This window comes from Ptychodera flava, chromosome 6, assembly GCF_041260155.1.
Source record: "Ptychodera flava strain L36383 chromosome 6, AS_Pfla_20210202, whole genome shotgun sequence".
Classification (NCBI taxonomy): Eukaryota; Metazoa; Hemichordata; class Enteropneusta; family Ptychoderidae; genus Ptychodera; species Ptychodera flava.
Window position 1 is genome coordinate 23,349,538 of NC_091933.1, and position 15,575 is coordinate 23,365,112.

General features: G+C 35.6%; 1 protein-coding gene across 1 annotated transcript in view; it reads left to right on the top strand.

Annotated features, from left to right (window-relative positions):
- LOC139135208 (E3 ubiquitin-protein ligase HUWE1-like) overlaps positions 1-15,575 on the top strand; it is a 75,422-nt gene that overhangs the window by 3,757 nt on the left and 56,090 nt on the right. Inside the window, 12 exon segments of the mRNA XM_070702482.1 lie at positions 457-555; positions 8,078-8,197; positions 10,332-10,418; positions 10,579-10,652; positions 11,304-11,445; positions 11,972-12,094; positions 12,458-12,526; positions 12,722-12,821; positions 13,712-13,812; positions 14,106-14,167; positions 15,048-15,139; positions 15,287-15,367. Coding sequence (XP_070558583.1) covers positions 457-555; positions 8,078-8,197; positions 10,332-10,418; positions 10,579-10,652; positions 11,304-11,445; positions 11,972-12,094; positions 12,458-12,526; positions 12,722-12,821; positions 13,712-13,812; positions 14,106-14,167; positions 15,048-15,139; positions 15,287-15,367 — 1,150 coding nt within the window.

Here is a 15,575-nt window from a genome sequence, read left to right on the forward strand (position 1 = left end):
CCCCTGAAAAAATAACTCATTGGCATTTAGGCAATGAGCAAGAATACCTTTGTAAAATAAAGTAATGTGTTATTCATGGATTTGCTGTTTTAAGTCCATTTATATATTGTATATTTTACATGTAAATGGCAGAAACTCAGGATGAAATGTGTTCGTACAGTCATCATGCATGTTTTGTACACAGAAAATACTCAGTAATTCTGCAATTTTATCTGTTGGTGTGAAATGGTAAATTTGCCGACAACATGCAACTTGTTTTTGCTAAAGCCGGTACCCTGGTAAATTTTATCGGGGTTCCCAGTCATTTTATTAGCGTTCCCCTTGGTATATCAATGCAATCAGATTTAGGGACAACAGAAATGTTACTGGGGTTCCCAAATCATTTACCAAAGTTTGAGAACCTAAGCAAAAACACTGAAATGTTTGTGTATCCCCCCTTCTGTAATATTTCCACAGCCTGCAGACTGCAAAGCACTAATTGAGAAACTCAAGGCATGTAATGATGACGAGCTTTTAGTTGAACTAAAGCAGATAAAGTCTTGGAACTATGGCAAGGTGAGTCCATTGTTTTGGTTTATCCTGTTGCCAGCCAGGTAGTTCATTTGTTTTGATATGACCTATTGCCAATAAGGGAATTCAGAAGGTCCAACATACTCTGTAGAACGTTTTCATCAGATAGCCATGTAACTTCATAATCTCATTATAATATGCTCAGCTGGAAGCTAGCCATCTGATTGGCTGGAGCCAGGGTTTATATTCTCAACAAGAAGACCTGCGCGCCGTGTAACATTCAGAAGCTCATGCATAAGCTTTATGAGAGCTTGATGCACTATTATGTTGGACAGGTATACAGCTTTTGTCAATTTTGAGTCTGGTGCAGCTCGATGAACTCACAAAAAATGAAGACTTTGTATGAACAGCCACAGTGATAAAACAACAAAATATTTTTTTGTTTCTTTTTGAGTGTTTTTTAAGTAAAATTATTCAAGTTTGATGTGTAATTGATGCGTTGCATTATCGTATTGTATGGAATCAACTGTGCTCTTGAACCCTCGGCCCAACTTCACATCGTAAATAACGACATTTTATACTTGTATTTAACTGTATCATTTTATATTATGATGAGGTTATAAATGGCGCACTCTGGTATTTGGCTGCAGATATAAGCCCTCTGGGGTTAAAATGAGCATATTTGCCGGGAAATAATCACAGAGCCAAGCAAAGTGATTATTTCACCCAAATATGCCAATTTTCACCCCAGAGGTCTTATATCTCCAACCAAATACCCTCGCTTGACGTTTATAACCTCTAAATAGATGTGTAGATGACATTAACAGACAAACTGTCTACATAGTGCAGTGAGCCATGTAGATAATGCATAAGAGTAATTATAATTTCATCGGTGTGTCTATGAAGCCAAATTTGTGTTATTCCTGATGTACCTTTACAAAAGAGAGCTCCATTCAAGGATATCAGGGGATACATGAAGAGTTTCAGCGTTCTTTCTGCACGTCCATAAAGAGATGCAATTTGTGCCACATTTAAGACCATTGTGATGGCATTGCCTTGCTGGAATACGTTTTTACTTGAAAATGATGAAGTATGTAACAGTGATAGAGGTCACTCAGTGATCTTTTTGGTATATTAATTTTTATGCTGGGTTTGATTGACTAGATCAGAAAGAAGTACAGCAGAAAAACAGCAGATTTGAATTTTTTGGCTGCAATTTTAGGTTTTTTAAACCAAGAAAGTATGCATGTGAGAGAGTTTCATGTCATTGTTAGGAGTTATAGCTGTCCTATGTCCATCATCTGTCTATATGTGTGTATGTACAGTATGTATTTATGTCAAACTGCCTGTCCACTCAGTTTTCTCAGAAACAGTAGCACTAATCAATCTGAAATTAGGTGTGTATGTGTACCTAAGGTCAAAGATTAAATTTATGAGATTTTAATGCCATTGCTCCTAAAATATGCCAATGAGAACAGTAAATGCAGAAATGAGTAAAAAATTACAAATGTAAAACTCTGAAACCTGTTTCTTTGAAACTTGCAAAAGTAGTCTAAGTAGACTGTGGATCTAAATTTTGTTCAGGCAAATATGCCGTTCATACACAGGCCATTGAAACGTCTCTGAAACGGTTCTGGGCCAATACTGACACAGAAAGTTATGTGTGGACACTCCGAAGTGGTTCTGAAGCGTTTCAGATTTGAGACGGTTTAGTCGGCCCGACCAGAGCCGTTGTAGGGATTAACTCTATCCGCAAATCGCTGTGTGGACAGACTGAGCCGCTTCAGAAGCGTTTCAAACGCCCTCACGCGACAGGTATTTGTAACATAAAACAAACAACAACCAATATACAATATTCACTTTCGCCATGGCTGCCGAACACAGTACTACATCTTGCGGTATACTGGTCCGACGAAGAGATAAGCTTGCTACCAAAAACCCTCTCAATTCGACCAGAAAAAATTCATTACGATTTGAAAAACGTCGTATTAATAGGAAATTAAAACTGCCGAAATAATTTAGTGGTCGAATTTAATTTGGAACGATGAGGATGAAATTTAAGCGAGACCTGTTTGCCATGTTGAGACTGCTTCAAAGCATGGACTGTGAAATTTTGTGAGGTCGACAACTTTCGTAACAAAAAAACCTCAAACGCACGTTGGTGTCACATCAAAATCAAAGTGGCCGCGATTACAAACGGAACAATCTGTGAGACTGCCACCGGCCGCTCGACGGACGACACGTAAGTTGACATGGTGTGCCAGCCCTTGGAAATATATTGTAACTCCTTGACAGGCAGATGAGATAGCCTTATAGCGTTTGATGCATTGAAAGTTTGTAAAAATAATAAAAAATGACATCACCGATCATAAGAAACGTGGTGTTGAAGATAATATTTTTTAAAAGAAGACTATGACGACCATATTTCTGTAAGTATTATCTAACTTTAGAAAACCAACATCTGAAGATTTACTTCCACCAACACTTTTGGATTTGTTCCACTCTTTATTATAAGATTAGTCGAATTTCTGGAAAGTAGGTGTACATTTTCGATGTCTGTGTATCGTCTACACCGAAGTCATATCCGAAATTTAGAGTATAATCAGTTCGCGACCGCGTAAACCTCTCTCTCCCTCTCTCTCTCCGGCATTTCAATGTTTTATATTGTCGACATTTATATATCAGTCTGAAGTTTCAGGTCACTGCTCATTGCAAGTAGTTGATGTCAATTTTTCCGTACCGGGCATGGTCTCTATCGTCACTCTAATTGTTAGTGTTTTCCTGTTATATTCCATATCAAACTCAAAACACAACGTGAACAACGCTGATAATATATTGCATATTTCGTATCGAAAACCGGTAAAGTTCGTAACTGGTGACATGTCACGCCCTGGAGAAAGTTCATCACCATCGATCGAATGTCCGTGGCGCTTTTGCTTCCAAATAGACATATTGAAATGCACAGGGAACTTCGCGGTATGGCAATTATATGAACTTTACCTTGAAGAAAGTCTGTGACTTTAAACTGGCCGTACAACCAACAATAAACATGGCGGAGCAATGATACCGATTTCAGAGACTTCGATTTTTTTTTCATTGCGACCTCGACCGCTGGTGAGAGCGAGTCGTCTATTTTTTTCCCACTGGCTATTTGGCTTTGAATTTTCAATTGCCATCTTGCGCTAAGTTAAAGCTAAAAACAAGACGGGCGTTCTCTGTAAATCAATAAGCCTTTTGAATATGAAAAAATCGGACATATGAACCTCAACACGCAGCTTGAAAGTTGTTCTCCGAATCAGGACAGGGACATCGGCCCGGGACATCGGTGAGGCCGGATTTCACGTAGTAGCTATGGAAACCGACGGCTCTGTCTATGGTTCGTTGTAAGAAACCATGCGATGTACGCTCCCTTGGGCCGTGGAATTTCGCCGTATCGCCTCTACAGACTACACCGTCATTACCTAACCATGCTATTAAACAATCACACGATAGTTCAGTAACATATATCTTCATTAATCTACCGATCATCCACCGTCGAACACTTCGAAAACAATGGTCGCGGTCACGGATTCAAGGACGTTCACAAGAAGAAATTATCAATAAGTGGCGCGCAGAATTATTTTTACTGGTTTTGAGAACTTCTAAAATAACTTGTAATCTGTATATCTTCACACATCGAACCGATATTGTATACCTATCACCGTCGAGAACCGATATTGTATACCTATCACCGTCGAAGTTTATGTCTTTCACTGTAGAGTTCTTTTTATCCAAAACACATATTCAGAAGAGTCCCACAGAGCAGTCAAATGAAAGGATAATTGCTTCAAGCGAACGAAATTGCACGAAAGAATGAAAATCAGCAGCACACCATGGACGTGATTTAAAACAATAGAGCTTGTGAATAGGACTATTTGAGTAAAAAGTGCCGTTTTTCTCGCAATTTTAGCAACTGTAACGACCCTTTATTCTTTAATACCTTTCCATAATTGAATTAAACTAGGTTTAGGGCTTATACACGCAGTGTACACTGATGTACAGAACTTTAAAAAGTATTCTGCTGGTAACGAACAGGGGTTTACACTCTAATGGGCGCAGTAAAACAATGGTCACGTCCATAGATTCAAGGACGTTCACGGGGAGACACGATGGCAAATAGTGCAGTGTCGTAAAATTGCTTAGACTAGTTTTAAGAACAGTACAATATCTGGTCATCGGTGTACCGCTACCTGTGAATCGAAACGACAAGTGTAGACCTATAGCTTCGAAATTTTATGGGAGAGACACCACGACTGAGACCGACAGTAGCATAACAAACTATTCCCAATTGTGCGTCGTGTTTAATACAGACATCTCTGTAGGTGATTCTGGTTTCTCTTGAATCAAAAGTCCGACATTGACAAAATTGACATAAAATAAGTCCGAAAAGTTATGTTTTATTCAACTAACTGATTCATCTCCTTTGATATCCCCTATTAGCTACATGTAAACAGTCCGGAAAGACTGACATCGATGTCTCCCGGGCCCCCATTTCTTCACCGTTTTGCAAAACATCTCATCAGCTGGACGCATGGGCAATATCTTTGTACGTTGGTCAAAACTAATGACAGTATAGGTCAGGATGCAACATCGGTCAAAGTAATATTGAATATGGAAGACGAAAATGCTTTCATTGATTGACAAAAATGAGAGGGAACGAGTCAGTAAATATCGAACCATAAAGGGGAGATCGAGACTGCCATCCCCCATGGATTAATCAACTGGGAACAAAATATATATTTCGATCAACAGACTTACACAACCAGAGACAGCATTTTATTCAGCTGTAAAATAAGTCACCGCCTTTCCTATAATAACACCCCGTTTGCGTTTCGATCTACTCTGCTCTGTCTCCAATCGGTATGGCCGTCCGGGTTTCGCCTGCCGTACTGACTGATACATGGTTATTTCTTCACATATTTTTTCATCGTTTGGCATAAAATACAGCATCTCTTTGGTGCACAAGGCAAATCAACGTTTAGAAGGAAAGTCACAGGAGGTTAGGATATTATATACCGTAGGTGAAATTAGAATGGAATGTTGAAGATGAAAAAAAAGACTTTTATCAGTCGACAAAAATTGCCATAAACCGAGAATTGAGATTGTCTATATGATTTATTAATTGGGAACAAAAATATTCGATTGAGTCATTAAGTTTGTGTTTGATTCGTTTTAAAATGTGTTCCTACATTCTTATCCGATTGTTTGTGTTAATAAAAATGTTTGTTTCGCCTCGGATATTTGTAGGGAAGTTTGGATTAGTGTGGACGGTAATGTTTTGTTTGTGTGAGGAAAGCTTATGGCGAGGCGAAACAAACATTTTTATTAACACAAACAATCGGATAAGAATGTAGGAACACAATTTAGAAACGAATAAAACACAAACTCGACACAAAAACATTTTGGATAGTTCGGTGGAGAGCCTCTTTCACATTCTTTACAGCCAGTACGACGTCGTTCGTTTCAGCCATCTTGTTATGCAGTATGCTTGGCCATACACACCTTTTGAACTCGAGAGGGCGCATTAAGACGTCTTAACTATCAAACAATGGCTTAATTTTGTGAGTATGGACACGAGCGGACCCAAACTATTAATCCCCTGTGTTTACAAATCACAAATAAAGTCGCTGAAACGTTTCAATTTTTGCCTGTATGAACGAAGTAAAAGTTGATCATATGATAATTATGCAAAGTAGCAAAATAAATAAAATATTGGTCAAAAATCTGAAATTCAGACACTACTTCCTCCAAGACTTTTGTGATAAGCTTCCTATTTTGATGCAGGTTTTGGTTTGCTCAGACAAAGTTGATCACCTGATAAATTTGCAAATTGACAAAAATTATACTAAAAATGGTAAACAATTCCAAACTAAGAATTTACTTTGTCTCTGACGTTAACATTTGCTTAATGATATTACTAACATCACTTAAATACATTTCTGTTCAAACATAGCTTGTAGAATGACTGATATTAAAGCAAATATGAAAATGAAAAATGATCAAAATTACATACACAAACAGTGCTTGCGCTGGAGCTTTGAAATTTGGTAGAAATATTCCTATTTTTATTCAAATTTAACCCTTTTCCTGCCAGACAGTAATCACTTCCCCACCAGCCAAGTCAGTAAAAAGCGGTATTGAGCCAAAACATGACGTATTTTCACCCACTTGGCTTGGTATGTTATAGCATCTTTTGTCCAAAAAAAATCAACTTTACAGTATTATGTTTTCAACAGCCTTCAAATGTACAGTATTATGTTAAAATACATCATATGGAATATATTGTGTTTCATTAATTTTAACCATCTTGACCTGGTGGTGAAATATGGACTTGGCAGGAAAAGGGTTAAGTGTGTGCAAACCAAGTCAATAAGGTGAGTATTCTGCAAATTAACAAAATAAATGCTAAAAATGGTCTAAAACTCTGCACCAACAAAAGTTCCATTTCTGTGTCTTTATTAATTTGTTTAAGTGTTGTTAGTGGCATTTAGATGCATGTTTGTACAAATCAAAGTTAAAAAAATGACTGATACTTATGAAACTTAACATAAAAAAATTGTCAATAATTGCAAACTCAGACTGCTAGCCTTTGGAATTTTAAACTTGGTGGAAATATTCCTGTTTTGATGCGAATTGGAGATAATCCAAAATTAAGTGATCAAATGAGTAATATACAAGTGAGAAAAATTAATCATAAATGGAATCAAAATAGTCAACATTCTATACTCAGACAGTATTCACACTTTGACTTCAGTATTTGCTAAAACTGCCCGTAATCTACAACTTTCTTTGAGCGAAGGCAGTGAAATGACTAATGTGCAAATGAGGAAAACAGATGGTCACAGTAAAACCTTCTGAATGAATTTGTGGCCGTACTACTATCTCTGCCAGAATGTTCTAATTTCAAAGCTCTCTGAGCGTAAGAAAAAGTGAATCTTTATGTAATTTCTTCTAAATATTTCTGGTATGTTCACACCATTATTCAACTTGAAGCACAGTACCATTGAATGGTGGTCAAGTGTGTCAAGTTCTCTCTTCAAAATTTGCAGCTACCAAACAATACAGATTTGCCATTATATCCTGTGAAAGCAAGCTTGAACTTTCAATTGCCTGTTCTTTTGTGCAGTCACTCCCAGTTTCATACACACATAGTGAAAGTTCAATGAAAAGCAGTGTGTATGTATCCTGATGGGGCAGTATGATTTATGTTTTAATTTAGCTACTTCTGGTCATGGCAATTTTACAAAACATTTTTTGCAAAGTTGGTAATTTTTCTAGGCATATCGCTGTTTAAAATGAAAAATTTACACAATCCAGCATTTGAGAAATGACCTTATGACACTAGTCAAATTTTTAGGCTGTCTGTGAGAAAGCAGCTCTTTCTCCAAGATATTTTGTATCTTAGTCATATTATGCTCACTTGAAAATATTTAAACACCGTCACGATAAAATGCAACATGTTCAAACAAGGCATACAGTTCCTCATCAAGTTACCCATACTAATGCCTGATGATTACAATCATTGCAGTGCGAACTATATCATTGGATTGATATACTGGACAAGTTTGATGCCATCCTGGAAGCATCCTGTAAAACTGCTTCTGAAGTCAACTGGGTTCTACCCTGTGATGTTCCTGAAAATCAAAAAGTAAGGATAAGGAATGTTATGTCATAATGAATAATTAAGTAGCTTACCCAAGCTCAAAACATAAGCAAAAGCCTGTACGTTATGTCTAAGTGTAAGTCAAAAATTGTGATTTTCAGTAAAGGAAACATTTTATAGTAGGGAAATTGCTGCTAAACATCCAAATTTGATGACTTGAATAAAAAGGGAGAAAATTAATTGTTTTATTACACCCATCATCTACTTTCAAGCAATGTTGAAATTTTTTAAGTTTGAAATTCTGTCGTCTCAAATTTTAAGGTTTGGTGGATCATATCAAATTTAAGGTGAAGAATATACTTGATAAGTAATGCTTCAAACCTTAAAGAGAAATGTCTTTCAAAAATCAAAAGGAAAATTACAGATGTTGTACACAAATATGGTCCATCCTGTTTTGCTTTCACATTATTGTTGAAAGTAGGTCAGTTCTTTAAGTGCCAGTTATTAGAGTTGGTGCTTCACCAAGATTTGTTTGAACCTCCATTACATGGTGTCATTGTGTGACTAGCAAATTTCAGCTGCTTCAACACCAGACAAGAATTTCTCAAAAATCCACTTCCTGTTTGGACATCTACCCGCTGAATCAACATGACAGCCCATAGCTATCCATGGTGGGCAACAGTTCCTTCTGGAAAAAACTTGTTTCATCCCATATGTACTTATGTCTTTCCTTTGTTCCTTGATGTGAACAGCCTGGAAAACCAGCCAATTGATATTGAACACTATCATTTATGTTAAGGCTATTGTCTGGGCTATTTTAAAACACTAACCGTGTAGTACCTTGTTTTCAGAGTTTGTCATCTTTTTGTTGCAGTAGATGGTAAAATGCAGTGCAGGGGGAAAACCGGACATTCAATTGCCATGGCGACAATTTCAGGGTTAAAAATATGAGGAAATTTGTGGCAAAGATATCTATTGAACGAAAAGTCATACAACAACCGAATTTTTTCTGTAGCATTCAGATGTATATGTATTACAATATAAACCTAAATCTATGACTGTATAAGATGTCAATATAAATTAAATCATAGTCATCTCGGTAAGATTGAAAAATTAATAAATTTCACAACTTTCCGTCAAGTTTCTACTATGACATGATTGGATGACCTTGTTTTTTGAAGTTTATTTTGTAAAGTATTTAATTTCACATATGTTGGCTGATTTTCATTGCATTCCAACCATTCTTTCAAGAGTTATTACTGCCACAAGAAACGAATGCAGTACAAAACACAATTGTTAGGAGTATTGGATTGAAATGTTTACAACATAAAGGTGATACTCATACTTCATGCAAAGTTTACGACCTCAAAATAGGGTATTGGACAAGTTTAAATTGTCAGTTAGAATTCTATTTACAAAAGCCTGGTTGTAATTGCTTTCTAAGTGAAAAATGAACTGTTAATTATCAAAAAAACATTGATTTTATAATCAGCATGATAATGAAATTCATGTGAGATTCTTTACTTGTTATGTATATGGACACCATAACGTCTAATATGGTTTGTTTTCTGGTTTAATTGCTATACCTGAATGAAAATCTTCATATGCCTTACAGTAATATCCACACAAAATATAAAACAGAATCATTTGTTGCAAATTTCTTCCCGATTACTCATTGATCTGGCTTTTTTAGACTGCAATTAGTCTCAAACTCACAATTTCCACAACGCCATATTTTTACCTCTGAAAAAGCTGCTTCAATAAGCAAGCAAATGGTCACTACTTCATACATGATGCCATAACTCAACAAAGTTTTTAGGCAACCAAAAATAGCAATTTACCTGTTTTGAATATATAATTAGACTAAATAAAATTTGAACAGGGGTCAGTGGGAAAAAAACGCGATTTTTCTCGATTTTAGTTAATATTTTTTGAAGAATGATATAGCTTATTTGAAAGTATACATGTCGAGGGTGACAATGAAGGAAAAAAATAAAATTAGATTTTTTGAGCATTTTGACCGACATTAGCCCAGACGATGGCCTTAATACATTGATACAGTTTTGTAATATCTTAGGAGATGATAATGTATTATGTAACAGGCTGTTGACAAGTCATGGTGCTACAAAGTCTACTAAGTTTTGATGCTAAATCAACCTGTTTTGTGTTTTTCTTTCAGTTAAAACAATTACTTCATAGTATGCTGTACTTCACTGCCTTGCTTATCGAGCACAGCTTTTCAAGGCACCTGTACAATTCAATGGAGGTAAGAGTCAATTTGTAACATGTCTGTGGTCTGTATTGTCGATGTGATTAGAAATGTCTTGTTTCCACAGTTATACTTTTGTTAAGTTTAACAATGGTTGAACTTTTACATTTTATACATGAATTGATCCTTAAAAGACTTCTTTTTGTTTTTCAAACAGCACCTGACAACTCTCCTGTCTTCATCTGATATGCTCACAGTTTTGGCGGTGCTCAATTTGGTGTATGTATTCAGGTAAGCTGAACATGTCACATCTACATCATAATGTATGGAAAGTCTGCTGTATACAAACAAACTATATGGAGGGTATGTTAAGAAGCATGCAACAATACATAACTCTTGATTAAATAACTGATGAAAACAAATCTAAGGAGTGTAGGGTTTACTAGGTTTTGTAAGGACAGAGTCAACATAGACTGTCTGTTTACAATTTCATTGTTTTCCAATCCATCAGAAAATACACAGTTATCTTTCTGCGAAATTAATTCACTTCAGGTTTTCCAACATCACCTCAAATAGATGTCATTTGCTTTCTTTGAGCCTGGCATGACATCAAAGGAATCAGTATTGAATGCAACTTTAATCCTCATAGGTACTTTCGTACAGTGACTTTTTATTACCAACGATATTTGGTCTTCTTTATATGTTATAACACATGGCTATTTTTGATGCCCTTCTCTGCAAAATAGTTGTATTCAAGAGAGATAAAAGTGAGATACTTGACTACTGTATTTCTATGACTGTTCATGTATCTTTGCAGGCCATACAGAAAATGAAAGCTCTCACCAGAAAGCTTTCACCAGCACAGAAATATCATTAATCAAAAACATACACGTTGCATGGTATACAAGGCTTGAATATGGGAATATATTTTTCTATTCACAGTAAAAGGTCAAATTTCATAATCAAGCTAGCAGCAGACAAGAGAGCAGCCTTGCTTAGTAGGTTAACTTATTTAGCAGAAAGTTGGGGCGGAAAAGATAATGGTTTTGGATTGGCACAGTGCTGCCAAGATCTTCCGCACCAGGTAGGTTTTTCTTTTACAGTGTTGAACAAAAGTTGCTATGTCTTCAGTAAAGCCAAGACCATTTGTTATCATAATTTTGTCAAAATCCACTTTGTATAAATGCAGCATTATCGAAGTCCATGTGCATATTATTGAGAATGAAAGGGTCCTAAACCATTCTTTTGGCTTTGTAAGCTATTCTGATTACTAATACTTTAGAAAATGTCATGTGGAATGTTAGTTGTAGTTAATGGATGGTATAAATAGTCATTCTTCCAAGAAGTCTTGAGAGAATTTTCTGAATTGACAGTTTGTGTAGGATAAGCTTTATTTTCATCACTTCCAGTATCATTCATAAGTCAGTTTGCAGAATTTCCACTACCCTTTATTTGTGCTGCTAGCAGTGTTCAGGTATAAAATCATGAAAGTTTGCGGATCCATTTAGGTTCCTATCAAACTTAGCTTCCATCTCTTCATTTTACAGTAGTTACAGAAGTTGCTCATGCATTCACTCAGTGAAAGTTTGCATGTACTTGCTTCATTTCAGGAGTTTCCTGTCAGTGCCACAACACTTCATTTTGAATTCTACAGTGAGGTTAAAGACAGCAAGTCGTCTAAGAAGACTGCTGGCAATACAGTGTCAGTAATTCATGTAGAAAATGTAGATAAGGTAAGAACCCAAGTTGAAGCAAAGTAATATTTGATGCTCTTTTCAAAAGTAATCAGACAGCCTGTTATGATGATTATTCACATTGTAATAGATGGACCAGTTTCAGGGTTAAGGTCTGCAGAACTGAACACCATAATGCACCAGAATTTGTGTGACAAATGATGGGTACAATCATTGAGATATGTGACTTAATAAAATATCAACGGTGGGTTTACTCATCTTATGTTCTTTACCTCTGGTACCTGTGATGAGTAGATCTGAAGATTTGCATACCGGCTGCTGTTATTATTTATTCATTTATCTGTTTGTTTATTTTCTTGTTTGTGTCTTTATTTTCTTGTTTGTTTGTTTCTTTATCTACAGGTTGCTGAGTCTCCAGCTCTAATCATGGAAGATCTGATTAAGACCTACAATGTTCCCAAAGACAAACAGGTATTAATACAAGAATTATTTTCACTCTCAGATTGTGTATATGTCAGACTGTAAAGTTGTTTCACTTGTAGGATTCTGAAACTTGTGTAAATCATACACAGTATCAAATTGTGAGTAAAAGTATGAGTAGTGTTTACAACGATATTTACATTATATCAATTATTTGACAAAAACTTTACTGTATTTCATTTGAAGGTGGCATTATTTACACATATAAGACTGGCTCATGGATTTTCAAACCGGGAGAAGCGACTTCTCAGTGTTCAAGCCAGACTTCAGGCACTGTCAATTTTGGGTAGGTGTCTCACAAACATGAGACAATTATTCATGCACTCGAAGATGCATTTTCAGTTTCACATCTCTGTAGCAGCTTCAAGTATCTCATCACCATGTTGTTTGTTTCACATACACTACAGATCTATTGCAGTGAGAAAGAATAGCATACACCTGTAATGGCATGGGCGTTGATACAGTTAACATCACACTTGAGTAAATAAAATGCAAAGAAAGAACACATCACTGTTACTAATTAAAATCTGTGAATATTGAAGCAATAATCAGCATTAGTGCTGTTTGAGAATATTACAAAGAAAGTACAAGGTAGGAGGAGGATTCTTTGAAAATCATGTGCCGTGAAAGATGATGTAAATGTTCTCTGACCAAGTAAACACAATGGTACTTTTATCTACAAGCTACTGCCACCATTTTCAGCAGCTTTTATTGATGCCATTCAAATAAACTAATAATTTAATACGGTAAGAAGTGAATTATTTGTATAGTGAGTAAAATGTTCATTAAAGGTGTGATAAGAGATGCTAAGTAAAAAATACATGACTATTAGACAAACATTTTAGTAAAATATACAATAACAATGTAAAATAGTGAATGAAAGTAAACATATCAGTTTTCTCAGAGGGAGGGGATAATTACATGTAAAACTTCATGTCCTTCAAGCAATTTGTCAATATTCACTATTTCGTGTTCCTCACTGTATCATGTATTATGTATCGTATCATTTGCATACTGAAACAATCATCAAAACTCATCAAAACTCATCAAAACTGCGCTTTGCAAAAAAAGAATACTATTATCTCATGCTTGAAGTGATATTTGAATTGCCAATTTCCTAAAATGTAAAAAGCAGATATTACATATTTGATAAATACATTTGCTTTTATCTGTTAGTATATTCTAGTGCAATTCAAGATGTATCAAACACATTGCTGTATAATGGTTTAATTGAAGAATTAGTAGATGTGTTGGAATTGAAAAACAACAAACTAATGGTAAGCATTTGGTACTTCATCTTTAAATTTATTTTCAAGCATACTTGACTTTTCAGGGTTCTCTTGTAATTTGTTAATTACATCCAGAAAGGAAAGATTAATCCACCATGATATCTATTATTTGGTGTTAAAAGTGATCACAAATAGGTAGTTTCATATCTTATAAGTATGATTTTTTTCATTTCAACATACTTTGGCATACTATAAATAAGTGAAGACCATTACTTTCACTGTTTAAAGAAACGTGATTTCCACAAAATTAACGAAGTAACCATGGAATGTTTTCTTTGCAGGAAATCAAAGCAGCATCTCTTAAAACTTTAACATCAATTATTCATCTGGAAAGAAATCCAAAGTAAGTCTTTCCTTTTCAGTCTTCACATAAAGTGGAAACCGAGAACTATCTGATTACATGTAATCTATCTCTGTACACAGATATAAGGAAAAAATACTTTAATCTTCCTGAGTGTATTCATGGTCACTTAATATTTTCTACTATTTGATAACTGAAGTATTTTAAAGTACTTGTATTACTTGCTTTGACCTATGTTTGCTTCTAATCATAAATTATTCATGGAAGACTTGAAGTCAACCTGCCAGAGTATTCATGCTTATTATGTTTGTGCAGCCCCACCCACAGATCACAAAGGGTCCTGCCACAGATGAGTAAACAAGGTCATAAATATCACTTCAAATTCTGAATGAGCCACATCGTGTCCAACTTTTTGAAATTTTCAAACATTTTCATTCAGTTACATGGGAATGGGCCTTTTCTTCATGATAATTTCCATTATAACATTTTCCTTCCACACCTAGGCATATATGACGAATGAAATACCAGATGTTTTGAGGTCAAACATTACATCTTTAGAGGGATGGTTAATGCGGTGGGATCTGTGGAGCGAAAATTGCCATTAAAAGATTTTGCAACCATATACACATGAAGGTCATTCAGTTGTAATAAAATGTGTACATACGGGGAAAAATGAGCATGCATGCTATGCAACCCCCACCCCAATGGTTTACCCAATTTTGGGCTGAGAAAAAAATTGCCTGTTGGCATGGTGACCTTGCCCTTCCCCGTCCAGAAATCTTAAAGTCCATCCTGTAGGTATTGCTACGATATCACATAATTTTCAGAGAAACTGTACCTTGTTTATTTCCGGTGTGTAAACAAACTGTAATTTGATGTTATATGTATGAAATCTAACAGCTGTTCCTATCTTTCTGAATAGCAGGTTGAACACTATCATAGATGCCACTGGTGCATCCTCCTACCACGGTTTTCTGCCTGTCTTAGTCAGAAGATGTATTCAAGGAATGATAGGTATGCCATAGCATCTTTTCTGCTCTATTTGTTTGAATATATTTCTCTGAATCGTATATTTGAGATTTTTGAATTTTCTATATTATATATTAAGTAATATATTTGTTTGATCATGTATGAACTGTAAATATTCTCATTACTTTTCAGATCCTAAAGTAGATCCTTTTCCTCAGCCTTTTGCTACAGCCTTGTTCTCGTTTCTTTATCATCTTGCAAGTTATGAATCAGGTACTGTAAATGTATAATTTTAATTCAATGAACTCTCTAGTTTGAAGCAAGCGAGGGCATTCTATTCACATCTATGTATTTCCACAAGCTCTGTGAAATCAATACCAGGCATGATTAGGCCTTACATTGCAAATGCAGTCACAGATAGCAGAATGTACCGGGTGAAGGGAAATGACAACAATATAGATAATATGTGATATTGCTGTTT